At 45.4% G+C, this 27,022-nt stretch overlaps 1 protein-coding gene across 3 annotated transcripts; it reads left to right on the top strand.

Moving 5' to 3' along the window:
- Positions 1 to 1,782: 1,782 nt before the first annotated feature.
- Positions 1,783 to 26,139, top strand: AGFG2 (ArfGAP with FG repeats 2). 3 transcript variants are annotated; one of them, XM_015594642.2, is made up of 13 exons: positions 1,783 to 2,307; positions 10,538 to 10,631; positions 11,413 to 11,528; positions 12,604 to 12,757; positions 13,340 to 13,505; positions 14,160 to 14,279; positions 14,948 to 14,980; positions 19,551 to 19,671; positions 19,860 to 19,942; positions 20,112 to 20,195; positions 21,160 to 21,288; positions 21,586 to 21,671; positions 22,014 to 26,139. In XM_015594642.2, exons 1-13 carry the CDS (start codon positions 2,087 to 2,089, stop codon positions 22,071 to 22,073), a joined length of 1,467 nt encoding a protein of 488 aa, XP_015450128.1. In that variant the 5' UTR covers positions 1,783 to 2,086; the 3' UTR covers positions 22,074 to 26,139. The 3 variants fall into 3 exon arrangements, with proteins under 3 accessions (XP_015450128.1, XP_024907286.1, XP_006918683.1); XM_006918621.3 differs by lacking the exon at positions 14,948 to 14,980 and having other exon boundaries at positions 1,785 to 2,307; XM_025051518.1 differs by lacking the exons at positions 14,948 to 14,980; positions 19,551 to 19,671; positions 19,860 to 19,942.
- Positions 26,140 to 27,022: the final 883 nt, after the last annotated feature.

The raw sequence follows: 27,022 nt of genomic DNA, 5'->3' as shown, positions 1-27,022 counted from the left end.
CCCTCACTTCCCAGTTGTATCCATTAACAAGTCCTATGGATTTTACTTCCAAAACATTCCCTGAGTCAATCCATTTCTCTCCAACTCACTCCTACCACCCTGGTCTATGCCACTATCACCTTTCACCTGGACTGCTGAACTCACTTCTTAATTGCCCTAGTTCCAATCTTACCCACCTATAACCATTTCCATTATAGTGGACAGAATGATTTTTTTCAAAACCGAAAATCAGATCATGTCTTGTCCCTGCCACAATCTCTCCAATGGCTTCTGTGGCTGAGATTGGTTTTATATTAATATCCTTTCTCTCCTTCTACCTCAATAATAGGACCTCTAAAGTTTTGATGAGCACGTGGAGGCCCAAAATAAAGAATACATTTTCCAGAGTCCCTCCTTGTACTCAGGTGTGGTTTGTGACTGAGTTCTGACTAATGAGGTTCTGTGTTGTTTCTTGGCATGTCCTTAAAAAGGGCAAGCTCTTCCTGTTGCTTTAAAAGAGATGATGGCTGAAGCTAGAATAGACTATGAGGTAAACCTGGGAGTGGAAATAATGTATTATGGAGCAATAAGATAGAAGAAGCCTGGGTCCCTTACACAGTAGAGCAACCCACCAGCCATGGAATGCCTGTCTAGACTTTTACATGAGAGAAATAAACTTCATCTTGTTTAAGCCCCAATTATTTTGGTTTTCTGTCATAGTGGGACCTAATTCTAAGTAATACAGCTTCCCATCACACTTAGAAGAAAATTCAAACTCCTTACCAAAGTCCGGAAAGTTCTACATTATGTGGTCCCACTCCAGTATAATCTTTCCACTTTGCCCTCACTCATCGCGCTCCAGTCACTCTAGCTTTCTTTTTTGCTGCCTCAACACACCAAGCTTCTTTATGCTTTAGGGCTTTTGCACTTGTTTTTCCCTCTTCCTGGCTTGCTTCTCCTCGGACCTCCTCATGGCTGACTCGTTTTTGACAATCAGGTCTCAGCTTAAATATCTCTGCTTTAGAGGTAGTTCCTCTGAAAAAAAAAAAAAAAAACCAACCCAAAAGTATACTCACTCTCTTTTACAATTCCTTATTTTAATTCTCTTCTTAGAACTTATCACTAATTGATGATTCTTTAAGTGGTTTATTGTCTGCCTCCCCTTACTAGAATGTAAGCTCCATGAAGATAGGAATTTTGATTGGTTGTCTAGAACAATGCCTGAAACCTAATAGACAGGGAGTGTTTGTCAAATGAATGGTCAAATAATATTTTGTGGATAGTGTGGTGATTGAAAACAGGGTTCTTAAAGTCAGACAACGCAGATCAGAATCCTAGCAGCGCCACGTACCAGTTGTGTGACCTACCGCAAATTATATAATCTAAGACTCTCTGTAAAAGGAGATTTCCTATGGCACTGGGTAGGAGTAAGTAAAATAGCATTTATAAAGCGCGCCCTCTCCTTTTTACCTTCCTCTCAGAGCTCCCTCTTTCCTCCTCCCCTCGGCCTCTCACATGGCCCCTTCTCTTCTGCTTTGCATGCCTCTGCAAACCGTCTTTGTGACTAGGTCTTTGAAATTTGGCGGGAATTAACGTCATCAATAGAGAGGACGAGAGTTGCGCTTGCGCGGGACACCACTATTTCTCGCGCGCTATCTTTGCAGCCTCCACAGCCAATCAGAGTTAGCGTCAGAGCCCGATTTCCGAGGATTCACCAATCTAGTCTGGGAGGCGGGCCGCCATGGAGGCGGTGGCGAGAGGGGGCGGGGACAAGGAGAGGGCACTCACAGTTCTCGCGGCCAGGGTCTCTGAGGGCCAATGGGAGAGGCCTGAGGTCTGAAGGTAGTGAGCCGTGGGGTTGGAGGCTCCAGCAACTAGAGGCCGTCCAAGTCGGACCAATCAGAGTGAGGAGGTGGGAGGAGGTTAGCCAATCAGTGTGCAAGATAGGTGAGACTCGGGGTTGAGGAGTCTCGCGTGGACACTGCAGGCTCCCGAGTTCTGTCAGGGGAGCCGGGCGTGCGGAGGCAACTGAGGAGGCGGGAAGGCGACAGTGGTTTAAGAGGCAACTGCAAACTTGAGGGGAGGAGGTCCGAGAGAGTGGGAAGCTATGGTGATGGCAGCGAAAAAGGGCCCAGGGCCAGGCGGTGGGGTTAGCGGGGGAAAGGCGGAGGCCGAGGCAGCCTCGGAGGTGTGGTGTCGCCGGGTGCGGGAGCTGGGCGGCTGCAGCCAGGCCGGGAACCGCCACTGCTTCGAGTGCGCCCAGCGCGGGGTCACCTACGTGGATATCACCGTGGGCAGCTTCGTCTGTACCACCTGCTCGGGACTCCTGTGAGTGGACCGGCGCGGGGGGCGGGCCGGGAAGGAGTAGTGGAGAGTCGGCGTAAGGGACAGCGGGGATCCGGGGCGTAGAGACAGAGCCGAGGTAGGGGATGGCGCAGAGGCCTGGGGATGCGCTGGATGTGGTGAGAGGGTCGTCCTCTGCAGTAGTGTCATGGAGAAGGGAATGGGGCAGGCGAGTCAAGACACACAGTTGGAGTCGCGTTGCAGGGGAAAGAAAGGACACCGGAGAGGAATGGAGAAACTCCCTAAGGGAGGCGAGGAACACCGAAAGTGGGGAAAATGGAAGGAAACTGAGGGATGGGGGTTAGAGATTTCAAAGGCCATTGAATGACATACATCTCTAAAGGGAACTTCATGTATGAAGCAAAAAGGAAAGAGGTAGGGCAAACCCAGCTCAAGATGGAGTACCTTTCTTCCTTCTTGTGCCCGTCCGGCAGTGTGAGATGGAGAAACTAGGTTAAAATAGGTAAATTAACTCAGGTTAACAGCACAGAGATAGTGGCAGGTAAGGAGCCACGTTCCAGTGTTCAGGTGCAGCTCATTATCTTGAAATAATATCCAGAAGTAGATATCGTACAAATCTAAGAGACAAGAGCTGATGGGTTGCCCTGTTAGAGAGCTTAACTTTTCCAAAGGTTTGGGGATCTGGATGAGCCATCCTTAAGTGTAATAATTTACATCTTTAAGTTCCATGCTGCCATAGCTTGATCCTGGTAGTGACATCTGTAAACTCTTTCTAGATTGGAGCAAAGGGTTCTTGAATAATCTGATATGCTACACTTGGCACTAGCACTGTATTTGGACATGCCTGAGCTAATTTAGAACCACAGTTCTAGCCGAGATTTCTGGTTATAAAGTAAATTTCTTTTTTCCCCTTAGGGAATTATTTGGTTAGATGCATGATTAACATTTGATACCATGCCTATATCTCTATTTTTTAAAAAAGTTAAGGGGTTTATTTTGACTGATTTTTAGTATTGTTTTAATACATCGGTTTGTTTGGTTGGTTGTTGACTTTATTTTTAACAAGGAGCACTTTCCTTGTTTCTTCTTACACCTTTAGGAGCCAAGGAGGGAGCAGTATTGTTCTTGCTTGACAGATGGGAGAACAGAAGCAAAGAGAGGTTTAGTAACTTATCCAATGCCATATGGGGCTTGCTGTTTTTGGCATTTGGTGTTTGATATTAGTTATGATCATGACAGACCAGAAATTAAGTTCCAGGTTTTCCAAAATACAGTTTAGGATTATTTTTCTATTCAGTTTTTACCACCTTTGCCAAACTTCTGTGTCCTGGTCAACCTTACTTGTGTGTGTGTTGTGAGAATGGACTTGACTTTGGTCTAAGTAAAGACCACTGTGGCTCTTGGGACAATGGTTTAGAATCCAAACAAATGTGTCAGCAGTTGAGATAGAAACTCAAATGAAGCAGAAGGATAGAGACTTGAGACTGGGACAGGAACTCTGAGGAGAGGAGCAAAGTTTAGGAATATGAATAGCATAAAGTAGAATGGAAAATCAGATTCCTGAAGATCTTGTTATGAAAAAGAAAATCTGCTTATAGAGTCTGGAGAAAAGTAAAGGGAAGCAGAGAAATAAAATTGACGGTATATAAGAGTATAGGTCCTAGGAAGAAAATGTTAAGAAACAGTGTTAATTCATTCCCACAGTTATGGGATGAAAGATAAAATGCTGAATAAATTGAAAGTGCTGACATCATTATCATTATTTTATAGATCTTTATTTAAAGTATTCCATAGATAACATTTCCCTTCTATAATGAATATCCTTCAATAAGGACAGAAGGAAGGCCAAGGGATCTGGAATACATTAAAAATCTTATTTCTTTTGCTAGAATAGTTAACTCCTTAAATATCAGTGCACAATTTGCAGAATTTTACTACTCTACTCTGTGGCCATTATTGTTGGTCTCATTAATGAAAAATCAAACACCTGTGATCTGGAGAGACATTGGGTGGAGGTGATATGGCCTAAGGATGAATTAATCTAATAGAGAAGTACCCTAAGAGGCCTGGCTCTGTCTAGGGTGGATGTACCTCAGACTAGGGGTTTATCTCCTTAAGAACTTGAATTCCAATGAGAACAAGTGGTAGGAGTCTATCAGCCCCCCCCCCTTTTTTTTTAGTTTCAAATGTCCTAGAAAGGACATTTTTGCTTAGTATTTTGGTAAAGCATTATGAGAATCACTCAAAGTGATTCTTGAGGTAGTAGACTTTAGGAAACACATTTTGGTGATTGGAAAATGAGAGGCTAGGCCAACACTTTGTTAGCAGGAAGTGAGAGTAGAATGAAGGATCAAGAAGAGGTTGGCTGAGCCAATGGATGAAGCTGAACCTAAGGCATGTTGAGAAATTATAAGGAGAGAAATATCAGAAGAAACGCTACAAGAAAACTGCATAGTTTCCCTGACTGTGACTGTTCGCCTGGGTTCTTGGTGGTACTATTTGCTAACTGAAATTCTAATTAGCATGGACTAGAGCAAGGCACATAAAGCTTTTAAAGGGGTCTTTAAAATTATTACCTGTTTCTGATGTACTGTGGGAATAGGAGCTGGCATGTGAGCCATAGGCAGAATGTTTGAGGTGGCACATGCTTATTGCAGGTTGCAGAGTGAGGAGGGAACACACACAGTCCAGCAGGCAATGGAGAGGCATGGCTCCACAGTGGCACGTACACCAGTGACCATCTTAAAGCCACATGGTTGATTGCCCATAGATTAGGATCTTGTGGTACTAGGAAGTGAAAATTCAGATAGGCCAACAGCCTGAATATTCATTTAGTCAACAAATATTTACTTAGTGTCTCTCAAGCCCCAGACACTATTTTAGACACTGGGGATATGGTAGTGAACAAAATTGACAAAGTACCCATCTTCATGGAGCTTACATCCTAGTTGAGGCCATGGACTCTTAATAAATCATTAAATATGTAATTGCAGGTATTGATAAATGCTAGGAAGTAAAGCTCAGCATGGGCTAGAGAGTGGTGGGAACTCATTGAGGTATGATAATGAAAAGAGTAGAAATATTCTTTGTTAAAATGAAGAGGATATTGAGCGGGGAACATCGAAGTACCATACTTAGCATCATAGCCAAAGAAAGGGGACATCAGGATTGGCTTTGTATTTTAAAAGCCAGTTTTCTGTTGAGTGTGTTACAAATAAGACTTCCTCTTAATGCGATAGAGTGTTCTGGGGACAGTGAGAATTACCAGAGTTCCCAGCTGGCTGAATTGGCTGTTGAAGCAAGTTGACTGTTCTAGCCAAAGTTGAATTTCCCAAGAGCTGAAAAATAATTCACATTTTAATACTGGTGGGTGGGTATGACTGTGCCTTCATCTCTGCACGTGTGAGCTCATTTTCACTCTCTCTTTTTAAATAGGAAATACTTTCTTGGCTGTAGCAAAACCCCACAGCACTGGTGTGAGGGCCTGAGAGAGAGGCTGTTAGCTTCTGCTGTTTCTAAATTTACATGTACACTGCCACAATTGTAGGTCCCAAATTTGACCTAGTTTTTAGTCATTTGGTTTTCTTCCAATACCTAATTTCCTTAACCTGGATATAGATCCTTTTAATTTTCCCAATATATTCATGTGCTTATTTGTTTAGTTATATTTCTAACACTTTTACTAGAGGATGAATCTGCCATTTGAAGCTACATTGGTGTAAAAATTGCCACTAAAAAGGATTTATTTTCAAAGCATGCTTTAAATGTTTTTTCTTGTTCTGGTTTACTTGCATACCTCAATGAATAAACCACTTTTCTTTAAAAAAGAAAACAGATTTGTAGGTCTGAGATTTCAGTGACATCAGGGATGGGCAGTGCCTTTGACATACAATTTATTTTCAGCAAAGTATGTAATATACTTCCCTGGCTGTTTGGGTCCATCTTTTAATCCACTGTTCTTCAGGTCTCAGTAGTAGATACTTGTCTATTCTACCTCTGCACAACTCTACTTTGATAGTAGGATTAAGTCAGGATTAAGGTGAGACAGAGCTCTGGGTTGGGTATGAAGACAGCTTGACAGCTCTTTATTTGTGACAAGTTCCTATCATCCTTGTCCCTTAATTTTTCTGTCTGGCTTACTAGTAGTGGCTTCTTATTGAAGCACTTTATCTCCATGGAGGGAAAGGTGTAGGATGTTATTCAATAATTCAGTACTTTTCCATCTGTCTGGATTGAAGAGGTACACATGTAACTTGCCTTTATTTTAGTCCCATCTCTCCATCCCCTCCCACCTTACCTTTCACATTCACCTCTGCTGGGCAGAAGTAGACAGAGTCTCACTAAATTATAGACTTAAGCACTTGATCACACAGGGCTCTTGCGCAACTTGAAAAGCCAAGCCCCTAAAGAAATGATAAATTACCAAAGGGATGAGAAAAAAATGAAAAAAAAAGTAAAAAGTTTGACATTGAGCCTAAAGTGGAGGACGGCTGGTAATATCAGGATTCCTTGTGGTTCTACATAGAGGACAACTGTTTATCATTGTCACTGAGGAACAACAACAGGAAATGGATTGAAGCAGGGGAATTTAAGAAGAAGTTTCCTAAAATTAGTGAAATTGGCCCTGGAGCAGAGTAATAGGGGAACCTTCCTTTTAGGAACTATTAAGAGCCTCTAACAGGAACTCTTCTTGGCGATGTTTGGGTTCAAGATAAGAACTAAACTGGTTAGCTGAACTCTGGTCAGAGGCAGAGTGGAATCTTGGGAGCAAAGAAGCACAATCTTGGGTGTATGAATTTGAACACAAATATTCAGAGGTAAGGAATTCCCAAGTTCAGATTTGGCACAAATGAAAGAACTCGGATGTTGGGCGGAACTGTTTTTTTCCATTGCTGACCTGGCAGAACCTTCTTATCTGAGCAGCAGAGCAGGTTTGAGGCTTTTATGAAGCAAGACAGAAACAAAATATGGGCCAGTGTGAGGGTGATGACCACAGAGAAAAGGCTTGATATTTGTAGAAATAGTAGAGTGCTTAATGGAGGAGAGAGAAAGGCTAAGAGAGAGAATTGGGCAGACTTTAGGATCTCTGCAAGTTGCTTCACTTGCCAAGCAATTCAGAGTATTTCAAAGAGTGATTCAGATACTTAGGTGCATTTTTGCAAAAAAGAAACTGAAATGGAAAAAGACATCATGACTGGGCTGAAAGCTCATGTCCTAATAATGTACTTGCTTTCATTTGGAAAAACTTGTACTATTCTGGGCAAATAAATTTATCTCTGTATTTCCCCAGCATCTCTTGGTTAGAAATAACATAGTGGACTTGCTCTGATAACTGAAGGGTAGTAGTTCCTTCTAGCTCTCACTTCTTCTTTTGGGGAGAACTTGAGAATTAATTTGGGGAGACTGGGTACAAGTTGGAGAGTTGGGTCTGTTTAATTTCATGCAAGTGACTCACATCTGGCCCACTGTATAACCTTGTATGTACCCAACGGAAAGCAACACTCCTAGACCACATGATGTCAGCTACTGGAGGGGAGGGGCTCTAGTTTCTAAATTGCTTCTCTCAGCCAGCAGTGGCTTCTTTATGATTCAGAAACAAATTCTCTGACTCATAAGCCATGTAACTAGGTCTTCTTCCTGGGCTGCAGAGTGTTGTGTTGCCCTGTAGAGAATTCTCTCTGCCCCTAAACTGTGGCTCTGGTTATAGTACATAATCCATTCTACAGACATCAAGGTCAAAGCAATGCTTTTTGTACTGTACTATGGAAACATCCTGTTCCATTAGATTCATTTGGCCCAAAGCACCTAAATCACTTATTTTCTCTGCCATCCCTACCTCCTATCTCACGGCCACCCCCACCCCCCAAAAAAAACTTCAAGTTCAGCCATAGGAAGTTCTGTTGTTCTAAGAATCCCCTCTAGACTGATGCATGGGTCAAGTCCATCCCCCTCCCCCTACAAGGAAGCATACCTCCCTTTTTATACTTTGCTAACAGTTCCTGGTTGTCCTTTCCGGAAATGTCACTGACCTTTTTGTGATAGGTTTAGAATCTGTTTTTCTAGTGTAAGCATAATACATTTTTACTTTTCCCATGATCATTTCTATTCCTTCCCCAACTGCTGATTCCTTGTGCCACATTCTCCCTGATCAGCCTGTGTGCCTAAATGATACCCTACTGCATTGAGAAGTACCCTTGTCCAGGCTCCCTGGGTCCTTTTTATAAGCCAGCCTCTGTGATCATAAACTGGATCCTATAATTTTTGTATCCCCCAAAGTGCCGACCACAATGCCTTGTGTTTTTGCAAAGTAACTATTTGTTAGTGGGAGGTGAAGAAGAGGACCAGGATCAGAGAGAGGCAGAGAGAGGCAGAGAGAGGCAGAGAGAGGCAGAGAGAGGCAGAGAGAGGCAGAGAGAGGCAGAGAGAGGCAGAGAGAGGCAGAGAGAGGCAGAGAGAGGCAGAGAGAGGCAGAGAGAGGCAGAGAGAGGCAGAGAGAGATCTGCTCTGGCTAGACCTCAGAAAGATATAGCATTCTGAGGGGGAAGGGCCTAGTGGTTAAGGTGAGAACAAGCCAGAGAAAGAATATAAAAGCAGGCTGTCTGGACTTTAAAACAAAACCAAGCCATTAGTAAGAGAGGCTTTAGGAGAGAAACTGGAATATCTCTGAAATGTGATCAGAAGAGAGCCTTCAGGGCAGATCAAATTTAAGAGCTATTGCTCTTATCTTTCCTAGGGGCATCAATCCTCTTTGATATTGCTTGTTTTTTAAAGGGGTATTTCCAGACCCTTTAAAGTCTGTAACAGAATTGCTGAAAATGCCTTCATTTGTAGCCTCCAGTGCCCTGTCCTTTGCTAGAGTCCGTAATCAGTAATTTATCATCCAAAAGGGCTCCTGCCCTTTACCGTTCACTCTATACTGTCATCTGTCCCCCTCTCTGTCACCTCCATTTACACTAACCTGAACGTTGCTGTTCATCCAGACTTGGCAGAGGCACCTGTATTCTGTGTGCACACCTGTAAGCATGAATATGTTTTCCCCACCTTTTTCTAGGATTTCCATTTGGTGAATTTTGTTATCTCTTCCTTCTCCTTATGCTTTCCCGAGGGCATCAACCAGGGCCCTATTCTAGAGTTACAGCACTTTTATTTTCACATCTCAATTCGCTCATTTTTTTTCCAGGGGAGTAAAGTCCAAAGAGTCCTCATCAGTCAAGACTGTCTTTATAGCATGTGCCTGTGGTCTTTCATTCCTGGTCCCAGAGTCCAGTTTATTTGTTTTAGTTTAGCCAGTTTTGTTTTAATCTGATGAAGGCAGTAGGTCTAGACCAGAGTCAAACTTAGGGTATAAGGAAAAAGGAACCTATGAAATTCTTCCTGGCTTAGCCCCAAGTTTCCCTTGTTAGAGCAGCTTAGAGGACAGTTGAGGCAGGGCAAGAAAGCCTTTTTTCTGCTGTAATATCCACAGGGCTTCTGTGGGCAGAAGTGGACTCCCAGAGAGTTAACGAGCACACAGAGCTGGCACAAAAACATCACTACAGAATATATGTTCCTGACTCATGCCAATCTCATATCTCATGGTCAAACCTGATTTCCTCCTGCTTCATTGAAAGATCTAGAAATGAGAAAGTCCAGAATATTTATTTTCCCAGAGATCTATTCCTGAGAGAGAGAGAGACCCTCTCCATCTCTACCACAATGCCAACCTTCTGTGTAGACATGAGGAGGGGCAGCCAGCCTAGGGATTCTGTTTTTTGTCTCCAAATCTTATCTTTGTTAATATTATGATGAGCCTTCATTTTTGCCTTTCCTTATTTTTGAGACATTTGGGTCTCATGGACTATGAGACCTTGAGGATATGCTATATAGGTCTCAAACAATGATAAAACAGGATATGGTAAGTGGTTGGACATCTGAGTTCCCAGAAGTACACCCTCAGCTTGAAGGCTGAACACTGAACTGTTGGGGTGTGAGCCAAGATAGAGGAGGGTTCTGGATGGGCAGTCTCTGCCTTCTTCTCCAGAATGACTGGAATCACAGTATGTTCCTAACTCCATCATCCCTGTCTCTTATTAGAAGCCTCCAAAACATTCTTACTTCCCTTCTTTCCTTGAATTAGGAAGTAGCTTCAGGCAAGGAGTTCTGCCTGAGCTTAATATATGTGCTATTTTATCCTTTCTCCCTTCCCCTCATCCATTAACAGACTTTCAGTACTAACTGCATTATACTTCTCTTTCTTTCTGTTTCTCTCCTACAGGAGAGGCCTGAACCCCCCTCATAGAGTCAAGTCCATCTCCATGACAACTTTCACTGAGCCTGAAGTAGTATTCCTGCAATCTCGAGGAAATGAGGTGCGCTACTGCTGATGGTGTGTTAGTTGCCTTATCTGCTGGGGAGCTTTGCCTCAAGATTATAGAAAAACCCTACAGTTTTCTTTTTTGTCCAAGTTTCTCTTATTTTTTAGTACGTAAGATATCTTACTTATGTATATTTGTATCTTTACAGAATATTAGTTATACAAACTATGGATTGTCTGGGCCTGTAGTTAGAGGTATCAAGGAAAGGAGCAACATCTCTGCGGGGGGTTGACCCCTCCCCACCCCTGGCACTTGAGGGGGAAATTGGTTAGAGCTCTACCTTGGTAAGCTCTTGGAATTGACCAGCCTGGCCTCTCTGAGTAAGATCTCCAGGAGCCGACTTGAGCCTCAGCAACTCAGGTTTAAGTTCATGTCATTTACTTGAAAGTGAGTTAAACCCCTTCCTCACCTAAATCTGCTGGTGGGAAGAGGCCATTCTTGGTGTTAGCAGTTCTCCTAGCTTACCAGTGATTGGCTTACTTGAAGGGCAAACAAGGGCCTCTGGAGGGTGCTCTTTCTGGAAGCCACAGCTCTGAAAATTGTCCCTGACCCCTCCCAAGATTTAGTTCCCCATAATTCTCATAGCCCTCTATTTTCTTTTATAAGATGACAACTCTGTGAGGACAAAGGTCATGTCTGTTTTATAGGTATACCCAGATCTGCACACTGTGTCCACGATCAGTAAATATTTATTCATGAATAAATTAGAAGTGGCATCATTCTCATTTCATGCTTTCTGCCCTAACTCCTCTGTCACCTAACTTCATTTCTATAGGTTTGCAGGAAAATTTGGCTGGGTCTTTTTGATGCTCGGACATCTTTGATACCAGATTCCAGGGATCCTCAGAAGGTGAAGGAGTTTCTCCAGGAAAAATATGAGAAGAAGAGATGGTAAGGAGGAAGAAAGAGATTGCTATGGAGCTAGTGTCCAAGACATACTTCATCTGACTGTCTAGTTTCCAGAGTTAGACTTAGGTTGAGTCTGTTCCACTCAGATTCAGTTAGGGCTAAATTCTGATTTCAAAATAATAAAACTACATGAAAGGACAACTTGTTCTCAGTCACTAAACCTTGCGATTTGATGTCCCCTCTTTTGGGAAGACAAGCTGATTGGAGGGGGGAACTAGGCCTGTGAGAGTGCGGGTTAGTTTTTATAGCTCAGCTGATCTCATATATGGAAAAAGGTGGCTGGAAGCACCTGTCCTATATAGTTTTATGCTTTTATCCCATCTTTTCATTCCTGATTTATGTTTTACTCTTTAGAAAAACAGCATCTCTGTTCTCCCTTGCCTTTTCTCTCTTCAGTGTCACTCCTTATTTTTTGATTTCTGGAGTATGTGCCTGTTGTGAGTTAACTATAGGGTGGAGAAGAGAATGCAGAGAGCAAGGAGATTGATATGGATAAAGCAACATTTGGGATTCTTTATTGGGGGTGCCCTCAGGAGAAAGAAACTTCTTCGAGAGTAGAGACCACAGACACTGTAGTGAGAGAGATTTTATCAGAAGTAGCAGTTGCTGGCGGGAAAGGTTGTGAGCACTTAAAAGATGAGGTGGCAGAAACTTTTTCTATGGGTCTAAGAAGGAAGAATCTGAAGAAACGCCCTGGAAATAAAAGGGGGGACCTCAAGTAGGAAGTTGGAAAATAAGATCATCTGTCTGCCAGCATTATTTCAGGTGTTATTACTTAAAACCCAGATGATGTCAGAAGGAAGAGGGAATAACAGGCATAAGCCAGAGTAAACAACACTCTCGTAGAAAAAAAACGAACATCTGACAGTAAAAGGGAACCTTAAGATAGGCAGAACTTTGTTGTGTTGCTAAATTCCTTTCAGTTTATAAAAGAGAATTAGTAGAGAAAAATGAGAAAGCATTTTGACAGCCGTAACCTATATTTCCCAAGTACCTAAGCTGAGCATGGTCCAAGGTTTCAACCCTCTCCTTTCAGCCTAACTATTCTTTCTTGAAGGTATGTCCCCCCGGAGCAGGTCAAGGGGCCTGCTTTTACCAAAGGCAGTGCCTCCACTCCTATCCAGGGCTCCATCCCAGAAGGGAAACCTCTGCGGACACTTTTGGGAGATCCTGTGCCATCTCTCTCAGCTGCTACGTCCACCTCTAGCCAGGTAACTCTCAGATCTGCCCTTCAAGATTATTTTGGGATTTGGGAGACAGGAGTGTTAGTTTCCTAAATCAAATCCCCTGGACTTAGCAGACAACAGTTCAGGAGCTATGAGTTGGTTCTCAGCCCTGCTGTTACTTATGTCTGCATCTATCATCTTGGACTCGTATCTTTTGGAAGAAAGAACCCAACAGGAAGTGGTATTTAGGGAAGTCAGAGTATGAACTCCAAACCTGACCATTCCTCCAAGGAAACACAGAAGGGGCCGGGACTCTGATTCAGCACCTGGAAAGACAAGGAGATAACAGCTCCAGGGGCACTGTTGGGCAACATCCTCGTGTATCTCAGGGTTACCTTGACCAATATGCTCTATAATATGTGGCTCTGGGAGCTGGTTTACTGAGGAGACAGAAGAACTAGATACGAGAGAAGCTAAGGTAATCTTAGCCCAGAAATTCTCTCAGTTGAAAGCAGTTTCTCACTCTCTTCTCTCTCGCCTTGCATATCTGGGGCAGCCTGGGGAGCCCTGCAGGGGCGGGTCATATCTGGGATTCCAAGTGCTATATGTAATGCCTTCTCCTCCAAGTCTGTCAGTCAGTCTCAGGCTCGGACATCCCAGCCCCGGAGTGTTCAGCCACCTCCCCACTCCTCGATGAAGAAAGCCAGTACTGACCTGCTGGCTGACATTGGTGGAGACCCCTTTGCTGCTCCCCAAGCAGTACAAGCATTTGCTGCTTTCCCAGCCTTTGTGGGTAAGTGGGACTTGGGATGAGAACCTTCCTACAACATGTGTACCCATAACACAAGGAATTCACTTCCTTGGCATGACCAAGTTTCACTTGGCCCTAACTCTCTTCACATGAATGAATGTGATGAGAGGGTTAGAATCAAATGGGTAGGGCAGGGATTATGTTTGCAAGTTGGGGGCTCCTAGCACTTTCTTTTAGAACACTGGAAATAGCATTTTATTACTTTCTCTATTAAAATGGGGGCAGGAGGTTATGTGTTCCATTTCCCCTGCCTTCTTTCTAAAGATCAGCAGTAGCCAATAATAGTGTTGAATAAAGTGGTATCTAATTTCCCCTTTTATCTTTTCAAGCCCCTTCCCCACCCACCCCAAATTGTTTTTCACATGATTCTTCCCAAACTAGGCCCTGACAAAAATTTTCATGCCTCATGGAATAAGGATAAAGAGTGATGGGCAGTGAACTTGGGGGCCTCTGAGGTTCCCCTTTCCCCAACATATGTTGGTTCTCTGCTCCAGGTCCATGCCCTCTCCCTCTGAAGAGGGCCCTATGGAAAGGCAGATGTTTCATTGAATGGCCTTTGGTCTTTAGAATTGGTGTATATTATATAGATTAATATTCATTTTATATATTTAACCTTTATATTCCCTCCACCTATAGGCCAGACACCTTCCCATGGGGGCTTTGCCAACTTTGAAGCCTTTGGCAGTAGCTCTTCTGCATTTGGAAGCATTCCTCTAGCTGGCCAAGCCCCATTCCAGCCCCAGCCAACACCCACAGGTAAATTCTGCCCCACTGGTTTCCTTTCTCTCTTCCAACTGTGTTCAGTTGTCCACATCCATTTATCACCCTTCATTCACATCTGCACCAACCTGAAGAACTATGCAAAGGAGACAAAGAAAAGAAGCTCCAGGAAAGGATGAGAGAAGTCTGATGAGATTCTTGTGAGGAAGAGGAAGCTCTATTCTATTTTTTCATGGAAGGAAAATAGCTAAAATTGCAGCAGAAGCTGTACAGGTTGTGCACGAAGAGATTTCTGAGAAGTATGGGAGACCTGAGTCCTAGAAAAATTGAGAAAGAACATGACTTTCTCTAGAGTGCTCTGATCGTCTATGTTGCAAAGTACCCAAATATCAAGGGCTGGGTCAAAGTCCTCACCCATCCGTCTTAGAACAGAAGCCTATAAACTCTGTTTTGTGTAGTTTATATTATACAATTGAAAGAGAGTCTAAAGGCTGCCTTAAAGCATTCGGCACCTCCCTAAGTGCTGAGGCATTGAGTCTTCAGAGCCCTTCTCCCTTTGGACATCTTTGGATGCAGGAAGGCACTAGAGGGCTGTAAAGACTAGACGTTTGGGGAAAGCCAGTGACTTATACTCTCTCTTTCTCTGACCTACCCACCCTTTCCCTGACCTACCCACCCTTTCCCTTCTCTACCCTCACTGCCAGCCAGTCAGATGCTAACTGGAAGTTACAGTTTTGGTAAGTTATTCTGCCTTCCCCACAGCCTACCCAAGGTAGGAGCCTGCTTCAGGTCCTTTGATCCTAGAGTTTCGAGGTTTGGAAGGAACCCTTCAAATTTAGCCATTTTGCAAGTGAGGCAGTTCAGCAGTTTCCCTAGTCGTGCAACACATAGAGTGGCAGAGCTCGACCCAGGGCCCAGACTTCCTGACTCTCACTCTGCCCAGACTTCCCACTTGCCACCGTGAAGTAGCTACTTGCTTTTGTTTTTATTTTATTTTAATTTTTTTTAATGGACATTTTATATTGATAAAAGTTAACTAAGGAGGTTCTCACATCATGAACTTAAAGTAACTGACAGGGTAGCCTTGAAATTCATAAAGCAAAAACAATAAAAATCTAATAAACCAACAGAGAAAGAGACTATAATAGACTCTCTCACAAGATTAATAGATAAAGTAGATAGACCAGTAATGAAGGAAATCGACCATTTGAGTAACAAGTTTGATCTAATAAATATAAGTAGAACTTTGTAACCAAAAGGCAGAATATATAGTATTTCCAAACATAGAACTGTTTTATAATTTGACCATATAGTGGGAAACAAAATCTCCATAAATTCTAACAAACAGAAATTGCATAAGTCACATTCTAGTTATGACAAAAGATGTCCTAAACAAAACTTAAAGGCATGAAACAGGGAGAAAATACTTACAACATGGAAAACAGACAAAAAGCTACTAGCCTTATGTGTTTTTTAAACACTTATAAATAAAAAATATAAAATAATGGACACAGGAAACAAGCAGATAGTACCTGGAAAAAAATATGCAAATGTCTTCAACCTAACCAGGAAAAATGCAAATTAGGATAAGATAATCATCTTGCACATTATATTTGCAAAAATTTTAAAGATTGATAATGGCCATTATTGTGTGGGGAAATGGGCCCTTTCATGCACTGTTGGAAAGAATGTAAATTGGTATAGGGATATTCAGTTTAGCAAGAGGAAAGTGCTTCTGGGAATGAGAACTCAAAAGGAAACAGCCTATTTAAGCTATTTAATTAAGGCTGTTATAAGTTGGTCTGTTCAGGAATGCATTCCTAGCACAATTGATTGTTTTAAAGACTTTAAAGGAGAGAAAGAAGGCATTGGCCCTGGAGCCATCCCTAAGTTGAATCTTTTGTCCAGTGTCTGACCATTTCAAAAAGCAGAGTCTGCAGCCATATCCAGAGCCAACCAGCATTTATGAGGCTTTTGCCTGCCATTGCTAGGAGAATCCACATATTATCTCCAGGAGGAAGGAATGATTTCCCATTTTGCAGTTGGGCAAACTGGCTCAACTTGATCAGTGACTTGGCCAAAATTGAATGGCTGATAAGTGGCAGATTCCATTCACTTTGCACCACACCATGATCATGAGGTTGTTTCTGTGAGTGTGACATAAAGGACTATTGGGTATGAAGCAGGGAGATTTTGGTGAGAGGTGGGTGTCTCTTCTGACAAGCCTGGTTATATTTTTATATTTCTGAGGGGGAGTATGGAGAGGGGAAGTTTCTAAAACTGCAGTTTGCCCCTGAAACTGCTGTCAGGCATGTGTACAAATACAATTTCTGAGAGTGAGACACTGGATGTGTATAAGAAGCAATGTCAAGGGCAGGTATTCCTAGCAGACATCTTTCTGAGAATGCACTGTCTATGCAGGGTACCCACCCTATCTGAGCTAGGGCCGGCTCTGCCCTCTGGTGTCCACAAGGAGACACACAGCACTGCCTGTAGACAGGAAGACAGCTCTTCTCCCACCCTGGGAAGGCAGAGGACCTGGTCCTCACTGAGGGGAGCTCCCTGACATGAAGGCCCAGAGCAGGACTGAAGAGTCTGAGCTAAGTGAGGACCGGGAGCTGTGTTCGCTTGGAAATTCCATGTACTCCAAGTCAGGCAAGGGAAGGGTCTGAGGCTGGAAAATCATAAAATTTAACACCACCCTGCTGGCTTTCCAACCTTCCTCATGGCTAGTAGAATGGAGAGGATTGAAGACCGAGTATGTGCAGTAGCATTATAGCCTAGCACTTGTTTCTGTAAGAAATCCAGGGGTTGGGGAGGGATCATAGCCAAGGAGAACACTCTCTTTTAAGTGCTGGAACACTAGAAACAGCCCATTTTTGGAACTTTGCAGCAGGCAGGCACTGGGCACCTGTCTTCTCTGATGGATTCTCAGCTTCTTCAAGTTAGAGCCTGGTCACCATTATTATGCTCAGTGCCTAGCACAGGGCAGATACAGTCTAAGCCTTTAGAAAAGAAAGAGCATGCAAATTCAAATTACAGTTCTGAGCATTCAGAAAAAAAGCCCAAAACTTTAATGACAAGAAACCAGGCCCAAGTTTGAAGGGGTAAAGAAGCAACACCAATTTGAGAACCAGCCTGGCTTTGCCATTTCCTTCCTGCCTTGTCTCCTATCATTATCTTCTCCTTTTTGTTTTTCTTCCTCTTGTCTCTGAGAGGAAAAGTGTCTTCCATTGTGAAGGATACCCCCTCACCCTTCCCCACTTTCTCCACTTACTCCACCTTTGCTGGCACAGTCCCTTTTTCCCACAAATATGCTTAAAGTTGCCATTCCTACAAAATATTTCCACAGCCTTATCCATGTTAGCTCTTGTCTCAACGTTTCTCCACAGCCATACCTCTGGGAACAGGAGCCAATGACCTGGATTTACTCATTTTTATTGTCCTGTTTTCTCATTTTTTATACACTTTATGGCATAATATACGTGCTGTTCTGCACCTTGATTTTTTAAAACTTAATGGTACTGTTAGATCTTTTTTAGCAGTGCATTAAGAGTCTTCATTTTTTATAGCTGCGCAATAGTCCAACATATGTATATACCATAATTTAATTGGTCCCCTGTTGATGAATATTTAGGATGATTCAGTCTTTTGCTGTTAAATAGTGCTGCAGTTAATAACTCTATGTCATGTTTTGCACTTTTAAGTTATATCTGTAAGAAAATTCCTGGCAGTAGAATTGGTCTAGTGGGGACTCAACTGATACAGAAATGAATAAAACTATATCACTACAAATATGTCAAGTGCTATAAAGGAAGAGAACAAGGTGCTGAGAGGCAAACCAGGATCAAACTCACATTAGTGCATCAGGAAAGGCTCATCTGAAGACATGGTTCTGTTAAGCCCAGAGGGTTGAGTAGCAGTTAGTATACCAAAGCCATGGATGGAGCCTCTTATTCAAGGCAGAGGCAGAACATATGGAAAGGCCAGAGCTCAGAATCCAGGGGAGGGTCTTTTCACATGTGCGCATGGTCTGAGCCAGCCATCATATATTTCCTTTGAGACCTTGTCTTGCTTCTCTGACCCTAGAAATCATTTCTTAAATCATAGGTTTAATACCTCACATTTGTGTTATACTTTACAGATTTCAAAAACACTTATCTCAGGGTCTTTTTAGCCACTCTGAGAGGGCAAGAAAAAAAATGAGCTCAGGAGAGTTTAATGGTTTGCTGAAGTCACGATAATAGCAAATGGTAGAGCCACAACTAGAAATCAGTTCATCTCACTCTACCTATTCAAATAATCATTCATTCTTGAGCACCAGTATATGGCAGTAATGATTATTCAAATAATCATTCATTCTTGAGCACCAGTATATGGCAGACACTATACAAAGTGTTTCTCTTCAGTAATGAATCTCCTCGTAAAAATAAAGCCTTTTCCCATTTGTAGCTTTGTTTTATCCTCACAACAGCCCAGAACAGTTGACAGATGAAACGTAGACACGTTGATAAAGAGGTTTTTGTAAAATGACAGGGCCTCAGGCCTCTTCTCATGAGACGAGATTGCTCAGGATTCTAGGTCTCCTGCTCTTCAGGCTGTTTTGTAAAACTCACATGTGGGGCTTGCCCTCTGTGCTTTTTCTTTTTCTATGTGAAGACCAGGGATGGCAGGAGAACCCTGCAATTAGTCCTGTCCAGTGAGCAGTGTGCCCAAGTCCTGATCTAAGCTCATAGCATCAGGGTGGCCTCCACGAGGAGGCAGCTCCGATGGGAGAGGGAAAAGTGCTGACAGCTTCAGATTTACACTCATCACCTCCAATGCCATCTCCACATTCTATGAGAATCTCCCAAGTGTCCTTCAGCCTTTCTGTCCTACATAGCTCCTCATCTACCCCCTCTTCCTACCCCTTCAAATGATTATCCATAAATGGAAATGCTGCTTTGAGGAAATTACAGACATTTCCATTTGTTGAAGGGAAAAACTAGAAAGTGTAAGTTAAACTAAAGCAGAAAGGATAATGACCTGACAGGAGGAAGATCTGCTTTTCTCTCAGCGGTGGTGGCATTGAGCACTAGGGAGATTGAGAAAAGCTGAATATTATGTTACCTGGAATTCTTGGTGGGAGACAAGCCCTTCTGAACTGAGTGATTCGTGGGAAGAAAGGGCTGGCTTAGAAAACCTAGGTGGTGCCTCTCATGCCATCACTCCACTCCACTGCGCCCCTGCCTCCATCTCTTCTCTTGCCCCTTCCATCTATCTTGTCTAAGCCCAGCACTCCCTGTTTTATTTCCTGTGACTGCCCAGGGAGCAGCCAAGTGACTCCATTTGGTACCTCTCCACTTGTACCTGCCAGTCAGCCCAACAGCCTCACAGATATGGGTGGCCTCCTGGGACCTGGGGCGTCAGCTGGAGGTGTCCCTAGCAGGTAGGCCCAGACATCGGGGCTCTGCCTTAGGGCAGGAGAGCTGATTGAGAAACCCTGGCCTTGCTTTTCCCAGCCCACTCAGCTCCTCCTGTCTGACAGGACTGGGTTTGCCATCTCCCATTCCCTTACCCAGCTTCTCTCTTTGGTCCTGGAAGATGTGCATGCCAACTTCTCTCCCCATATTGCAGCATCTTCGGGATGACTGGTCAGGTCCCTACACTCCAGTCAGCCACAACTGGCGGAGGTGGCAGCACAGGGCTTGCCTTTGGAGGTGAGTCTTGCCTGTGGAAACCCAGGGAAGAGATCCAAAGCCAAGAAGAAATTGAGGACTCTGGGCAGGGAGGGGATTTAGAGGAACGCTCGGTTATCACAATATTAAGCAAATGAGAAAAAAATAACCCTCTATTTTTCTCACCTCTACCCCATTGCACCCTGAGCAGCCTTCACCAACCCTTTCACAGCACCTGCTGCTCATCCCCAGCTGCCTTCCACCAACCCATTCCAGCCCAAAGGCTTGGTCACAGGTAAGCCTCCCGGACTGTCCCCTGGCCCTGTCTCTGCAGGGTGCAAATTCCCCTGCACCTCTTCCCCTTCACCTCTCCTCTCACATTGTCAGGAAGAGTGGCAATTGTGGGAACCAAACAAGTCCCCTGGCCACTCTTTACTAGCCCAGGCCAGACCTATTTTAATTTCCAGGCCACCTAGAGGGCAAAAAGTAGAAACATCCAAGTCTCAGAATCAGAATTTCAAAATTAGAAAAAACAGACTGCTACTTAACAGCACCAGTTCTGAAGGTGGGTTTAGTGTTGACTGATAGTGGCAGTGATTCTTTCTCCAATCCTCAGTGTCCCTTTGAGAACCCAGCCTCTCCCTTCAGTGTCCCAAGGTGAGCCACTTGAAATCATGACCGGGTTCCCTGCCCTTATCGGCCAGGGTCCTGTGGTCTCCTCTCACTCTGCCCCTCCTCAACTTCTGCTTTTCTCTCTTCTAACTCATGCTCCCACCCCTTTTTTGTCTTCAAAAACCTTGAGGCCATGAAGATTAAAGAACAATAGCTACCAGAGATGACCCATGTGGCAGGCCCAGGGCAAAGTGCTTTACATCCATTATTTACATCCATCATCTCTGTGACATAGGTACAGTCTCATTTTAGAGATAATAAAACTGAGGCACAGAAAGGGCTAATAATTAGCTTTCGTTTATGTAGTTTAATAGGTAGCTGAAAGCTGCCCCCAATTCTGTGTCATACCTGTGTTCATAACCACTGGGCTCTCCATGCCATGAGCCATATAGGCAGGAAGGGGTCAGGTTTGGTGGATTGCATGGAAGCTGAAGAGTTCCATGACTCATGCAGGGTACTTCCACTGGGTACCTCTGGTTAGGGAAATACTCGAACCCATTTCTTCATCTTAGAGGTATTTAGAAAAAACTGTTCTCCAGCCTACCTTCCAGAACTTTGCCTGAGCCTCACTGTCTTTCACTCCACAGGGCCCAGCTTTGGGATGAGCAGTGCTGGGCCTGGCTTCCCCCAGACAATGCCACCCACTGGGGCCTTTGCCAGCACCTTCCCACCGCCGCTGTTCTCCCCACAGACCTCGATGACTCAACAGCAGAATGGTAAAGGATTCAGACTGTGCCCTCCTTCCTCACCCCCATAGACTGTGTGTGTGTTATTAAAGAGCCACACACATGTGAACTAGTTCCATTTTGGACCAAAGGGGATGAATCAGGGAAGCACCAGACCTGCTATGTCCTCTGACTGCTTCATACCTTTATTACCATCTTTAGGAAGGCCCACTAACTGCCTACCTGGAATGTAGCTGTGCGTGCCCTGAAGGGTGGCAGACAGAGCTGGTCAGCACCAGCACGAGGGGCAGGGCTCATGTCTGCTGAGTTTTTGCTCTTGCTTCCCAGGCTCTTCCTTCAGCGACTTAGGATCTGCCAAGCTGGGACAGAGGCCCCTGAGCCAGCCAGGAGGCATCTCCACCAACCCCTTCATGGTGAGTGCTCCAGTGCACCATGTTGTGGGCCATGGCCTCTCTGGGGGTGGGGACAATCCTTCCAGAAGAAGGCGACGTGAGGTGGAATGCAGGCCTCTTCCTCATGAAGTTCTGCCTTGTCCAAGCCAAGGATGAGTGGTGTAGTTGAGGGGCCTCAGTTCTTAGCCCTGTCATCTCCCAAACCCTTTGCCCCTTCTTCTTGCCTCTTAGCTCTCTCACATTCCCACTTCCCTCAAAACAGTAATGTTGAGGGAGAAAAGAATCTTGAACTGTATTTCTTCTGTGGCCTCTAGTTTTTCTCCCCTAATCTAACAATTTGTGGTGGTTGTTGTTTCTTTCCAGACTGGATCCTCATCAAGCCCATTTGCCTCCAAACCTCCGACCACCAACCCATTCTTATAGCACTGTGTCCTGGCTCCTAGCGGGGGCTCTTCCCTGCTCTCTGGGGCCCCTGTACTCCCTGGAGCTCTGGTGACCATTTGCCTATGGCATTTCTGTGGGTCTGAGATCATAATGGGCCTGTTTTGCAGGGTAGGGGTCTTGGGGATGGTGGAGGTGCTAATGCTTTGCTTGGGGCTTGCAGATAAAAAAGCGGCTTCCTTCCTTTCTCCTTCTAGCCCCCACCCAGGCAGGAGGCCCAGGAGGAGAAAAGGCAGGGCCTGGCCTAGAGGAGAGATGGTATTTTATTTCTCAAATTATTAATTATGATGACAGTAATCCTCCTTCTGTCCTCAGCATACACAGCACTCCCTTCATTCCCAACCCCGTGGGCAGAGGAAGCTGTGGGCACAGACTGACCAGTGTTCCGAATGACTCTTCCCCATGGCCAACTTGCCAGAGCTATTCTCCTCCTGTGGGAAGAGTAGGGTAAAGTTGGGGTTCAGGCATGGTGTTGATGTGGGATAGTAATCAGACAGGCTGAGAAGGTCTTGGAGGTCTAGAGTGCCCTTGGTGCCCTGGCTTGGGCCAGCACACCCTTTTCTTCATGTTTTTGCTTCCCTAGCTCCCTCCCTCATCTTGGGTACTTGGGACGACTAGTTTTACCTACATGCTTAGACATGCCCAACTCCTGTCAAGCACTTTAGTTAGCTGTGGTATCATGTTTGGATACCAGTGTTTTATATTTATACATAGAGAATTTTCTAATATAGCCTATTATATATATGTGTACACACACACACACACACACACACACACACACACACACACACACGCAGCCATTCTCCCTCTATCAGATAGCTCTTTTACATGGGGAGTGGGATAAATCCCCATCTGTGCCTCGACCAGCAAAGCTGGAGCTGCAGGGTGTCATGAGGGAGGGTAACCACATGTCCTGGCCACCCCAGAGACTAGGCTTTTCCAAAGAAAGGCTTTGTGCGATTGGCTATTTTTTTTTTCTTTCTTTTTTTCATGTGCCTCCCTGGCCCCCAAATCTCTGCACCAAAGCTGTTGTAGGCAATGTTGGAAAAGAACTGCATTTGAAAGAAAAAATGGCTCCTGTGGTCTTGCTTTGGGCCAGCTTAAGGGGCCTCATGTCAGTCAACATGACTGCCTGGGTTGGTGATAATGTTGCCTGCAAAGCCACTTGCCATTGGCCAAGGATAGGAACAAGGACAGGACTTGTTGCCCACAGAGCCAGCCCCTGTCTAAACTGGAGTCCCATGTTAGCAATGGTAGGGAGCACAGCAGGAGAGGGGCTACCTCTGCCAGGGACAGGAGTTAGGTGGCTATAGTAAGGGGGGTGATTCCCACCAGGGGTGGGGGAGGGCAAAAGAGGAGGTGCCAGCTGGGAAATAGAAGTGGACCTGATCAGAGTAGACCACTCTCAGGTACATCCTCAGGCCCTCCCCAGACTGTTTCCACCTGAGGATGTTGTGTCAACAGCCTTGGTGTCTGGGCTGTTAGAGTGGTGACAAGACAGATAGCTTGGGTTAAACACCTCACCTGGCTGAGGAGAGGCCCAAGACTCAGCCTTGCTGTCAGAAGAGATTCCTCCTTTTTCCATGTTGCCAAGGAACTCTTGGCCCTTTAGCCATTCATTCTTGGGATTTCTCTGGGTCTTTCCACCCAGTGACCTTTAACAGCATAACAGCAACGAGAGGCGGGGATTGAGTTATCAATTACTTTGAGGAATTTTCTGGGAATACCTCCAGCTACTACTATTTTCCCAGCCAGGCACGGCCTCCCCACCTTTCCACCCATCCTGTCTTGTGTCTATGTTTGAGTTCTTCCAGCTTCTACCCACCTTCCCTCTCCTGGTAGGATCTCCCAGGGTAAACCACCATCTTTTTTTTTCCTGGATTTATCATGTTCTGTCTGTTCCATTCTCAGTATTTTTTTCTGCCACCCTTGATTATCTCTGTCCTTCCTCTTTCTGTTTGGCATTCTCTGCTTAGGGCCAGGGAAGAGGGCATGGGGAGTGGGGTGGCGGAGGGAGATGGGGGGAGGAAGAAAGCTGATATTTGTTGTGGTATAGGAGGGGGAAGAGCCTTTTCTTATTTTCCCCCAGCTCTTCCCACTCCTCCTTCCCTAACTAAAAACACTAAGGTTTGGAGGTGAGAGTTAAAGGATCAGGAGCTATAGTGCCTCTTACTTTACCGCATGTTTCGGTCACACTCCTGCTGTTTCCCAGGGATCTCCTTACTGCTTGGTGCCTGGGCCCAGGACCTCCCAAATGTCCCCCTTCGTGCCTCCCAGTCACTCTGTCCCACATGGACTCCAGAAAGTTCACTGGCCAGAGCTGGATAACCCAGAGAAGTTACACTAGGTCAGCCTCGTGCCCCAAAGCAGAAAAATCAAGAGCCCCCAGGCACAGGCTAAGACCAGGACTGCAGCTGCCTCTCGGCCTGGAACAGCCTCTACTGGGCCTCCTCTCTACAGACAACGGGCAAAGAATGGAAAACTCCCCGGGCTGATAAAAATATTTAAGTGACTGGACTGTGTTCCTCTTGCTGCACGCCCCCAGGGATATCCCTGCACGGCCCTGCCTGTTAGCTGCAAATCTGGACCCCACTACACACACACTGTGCAGCCGGAGGAACTCACCCAGGTTTCCACCAGGTTTCTGACCAAGTCCTCATGTTCCCCTACCCCCAACCATTGCTGTGACCATGCTCTGCACACAGCGGTCCTCTGGTCCCAACCTTCAGCTGGTCACCTGCGACTGCCCCTATTGGTGAGGAAGCAGGAGCCAGTCTCCAGGTGCTCTGTAAAGAGCATTCTGTCCACCTTGGAGCCTTGGAGCCATGGCTGGGGAGGGCTGAAGAAAGAGGCTAAATATATGGCGCTGTCCCTACATCCCCTCCCTCCACAGAGGAATGGGAACTCAGGATGGGGGAGGGAGGGGCACATGCGAACAGCCCAGCCTTAGTACCTCAGCCTCCTCCCTCTAGGTTCCTCTCCTGGGTAACAAGATACTTCCACAGGGACTTAGAATGTGGAGATTCCATCCTGCCATCCCATAGCTGCCCCGCACCTGGCAGGGGGATGCATAAGTGAACCCCTCTGGTTCGGGAGAAGTGTTCTCACCCAGCAGAGCTGAGGTTCTGTCACTTCCTGTATCTGGGGAACAACTCATGTTACCCAGGCAACGGGCTAGAATAAATCTTATCTGAGTAAGACCAAGGGCAGTGTTGCTAAGGCAACTGATTAGGCCAGTTGTTTGGCTCCAGGCTTTTCCTGGTACCCAGCAGGCTAAATCACTTGGCACTACCAAGCCATCTACCACAGCTGCTTCCTGCTTTATCTATACCCAGCATTTAGGGGTTCAATGTGACAACAGCTATGATTCCACAGGACTGGGGTCCTGCAAGGTGGCCTGGTTGATGGGGAATAGGAAGGAGTAGGTATGAAGAGACCCTCCTATGGATAGTTGCAAATTAAGCCTGGGGAGTAAGGCTCCGGCCAGGAGCATGGCAGGTACGTGGGCCCTGTAGGTGCCCTGCTCTTTGAGGCAGCACCCAGACTAGTAAGGCGAGTGGCTAACAGATGGCATTTATTTCCCTGCCACTTTGCACATTAATACATGATGTATATATCAAGGCTACATGAGGGGCTATGGCCTTGAACATACTGTTTTGGTGGCCACTTATGGATCCGTTATATACCTGCTTCCCCCTGGGCCAACAGCCATCAATGGTGGCAGCTGCTACTGGCCCCAGTGCACTACCTGAATTGCCAGCACCTCTCCTGCACCTTGATGGGACTTTGGCTGACTGGAGGGCACCTGAAGCAGCCCCTGGGCACCGCCTGCCTGCTATCTGGATGCCCGCCCTCAGTTTGCTGGTTAGCTCGTGCATCACTCTCAACATCACCCTTGGAAAGGTGTTCACAGGTCCTAGCTTCCATGTACACTGCACTGTTGGCTCCTCCAGTATTCTAACTCCTTCCTTCTAGGCCTGGAAGGGCCTCCCTACTCAGGTTGACCTGACCCATGGACTAAGTAAAAGAATCAGGTTCCTTTGCTTCAGCACTGTTATATCTCCTCTGTCCTTGACTGTACTCTCCAAATGCCATCTTTAATAGGAGCCACATGTTGCCCTCTTCTGCTTCCTCACCCTCAGCTCCCCCCTTTAGGTATCTTAGTTGCCATGAGATTATATAATGAGGTCCTCTAAGGCCCCCATCCATGTTAACTGCTAAAGTTTGTCTTGCAGAGTATATGGTGACCAGCTCTATCTTCCCCCAAGTGAGTTGGTCCAAGGAAGGATCAGAAGCGGGGTGTAAAAATGTCTGAATTCCAACCCCATCTCAAACCTCTCAGGAAGCAAGAGGCAAAAGGGGTAGACCCACCAGAGGTCTCTGCACTTCTGTGATCATGGTGACATTTTTGGACAGTGGTGGTGAGAAAGGGCTGAGGGTATTGGGGCAAGCATGAGGGAAATACTCCTGAGAGATTGCCATTTCTTCCACAGGATCCCCTGTGGCCACTTAACTGGGATTCAGGTAGGTATGGGCCATGCACAGTGACCAGTCCAGAAGTTTACTTATCCCAAGACACCTCCTTATCACCCCAAACCCACAGGGAAAGGACCTCCAGCTCCTCAGAAATCAGCACAACCCAATGATCAGCCACATGGCTCCAAGGATTACTTGGGAAGGACGACTTCCACAGGATCCCCTGTGGCCACTTAACTGGGATTCAGGTAGGTATGGGCCATGCACAGTGACCAGTCCAGAAGTTTACTTATCCCAAGACACCTCCTTATCACCCCAAACCCACAGGGAAAGGACCTCCAGCTCCTCAGAAATCAGCACAACCCAATGATCAGCCACATGGCTCCAAGGATTACTTGGGAAGGACGAATACAAAACCAGTCCTGGGTGGGAAGGGGGCAGACACAGGTGCTGAA

Source organism: Pteropus alecto, unplaced genomic scaffold (genome assembly GCF_000325575.1).
Source record: "Pteropus alecto unplaced genomic scaffold, ASM32557v1 scaffold68, whole genome shotgun sequence".
Lineage (NCBI taxonomy): Eukaryota > Metazoa > Chordata > Mammalia > Chiroptera > Pteropodidae > Pteropus > Pteropus alecto.
The sequence above is the reverse complement of the archived record's forward strand: the minus strand, read 5'-3'. Positions and strand labels throughout refer to the sequence as shown.

What these genes read in the sequence shown, in the direction of transcription:
- AGFG2 (XM_015594642.2), top strand. Translation starts at nt 2,087, where the DNA reads ATGGTGATGGCAGCGAAAAAGGGCCCAGGGCCAGGCGGTGGGGTTAGC. An exon ending in AAATATGAGAAGAAGAGATG is followed by an intron (nt 11,529 to 12,603) that starts GTAAGGAGGAAG and finishes TCTTTCTTGAAG; the next exon opens with GTATGTCCCCCCGGAGCAGG. An exon ending in GATGACTCAACAGCAGAATG is followed by an intron (nt 21,289 to 21,585) that starts GTAAAGGATTCA and finishes CTTGCTTCCCAG; the next exon opens with GCTCTTCCTTCAGCGACTTA.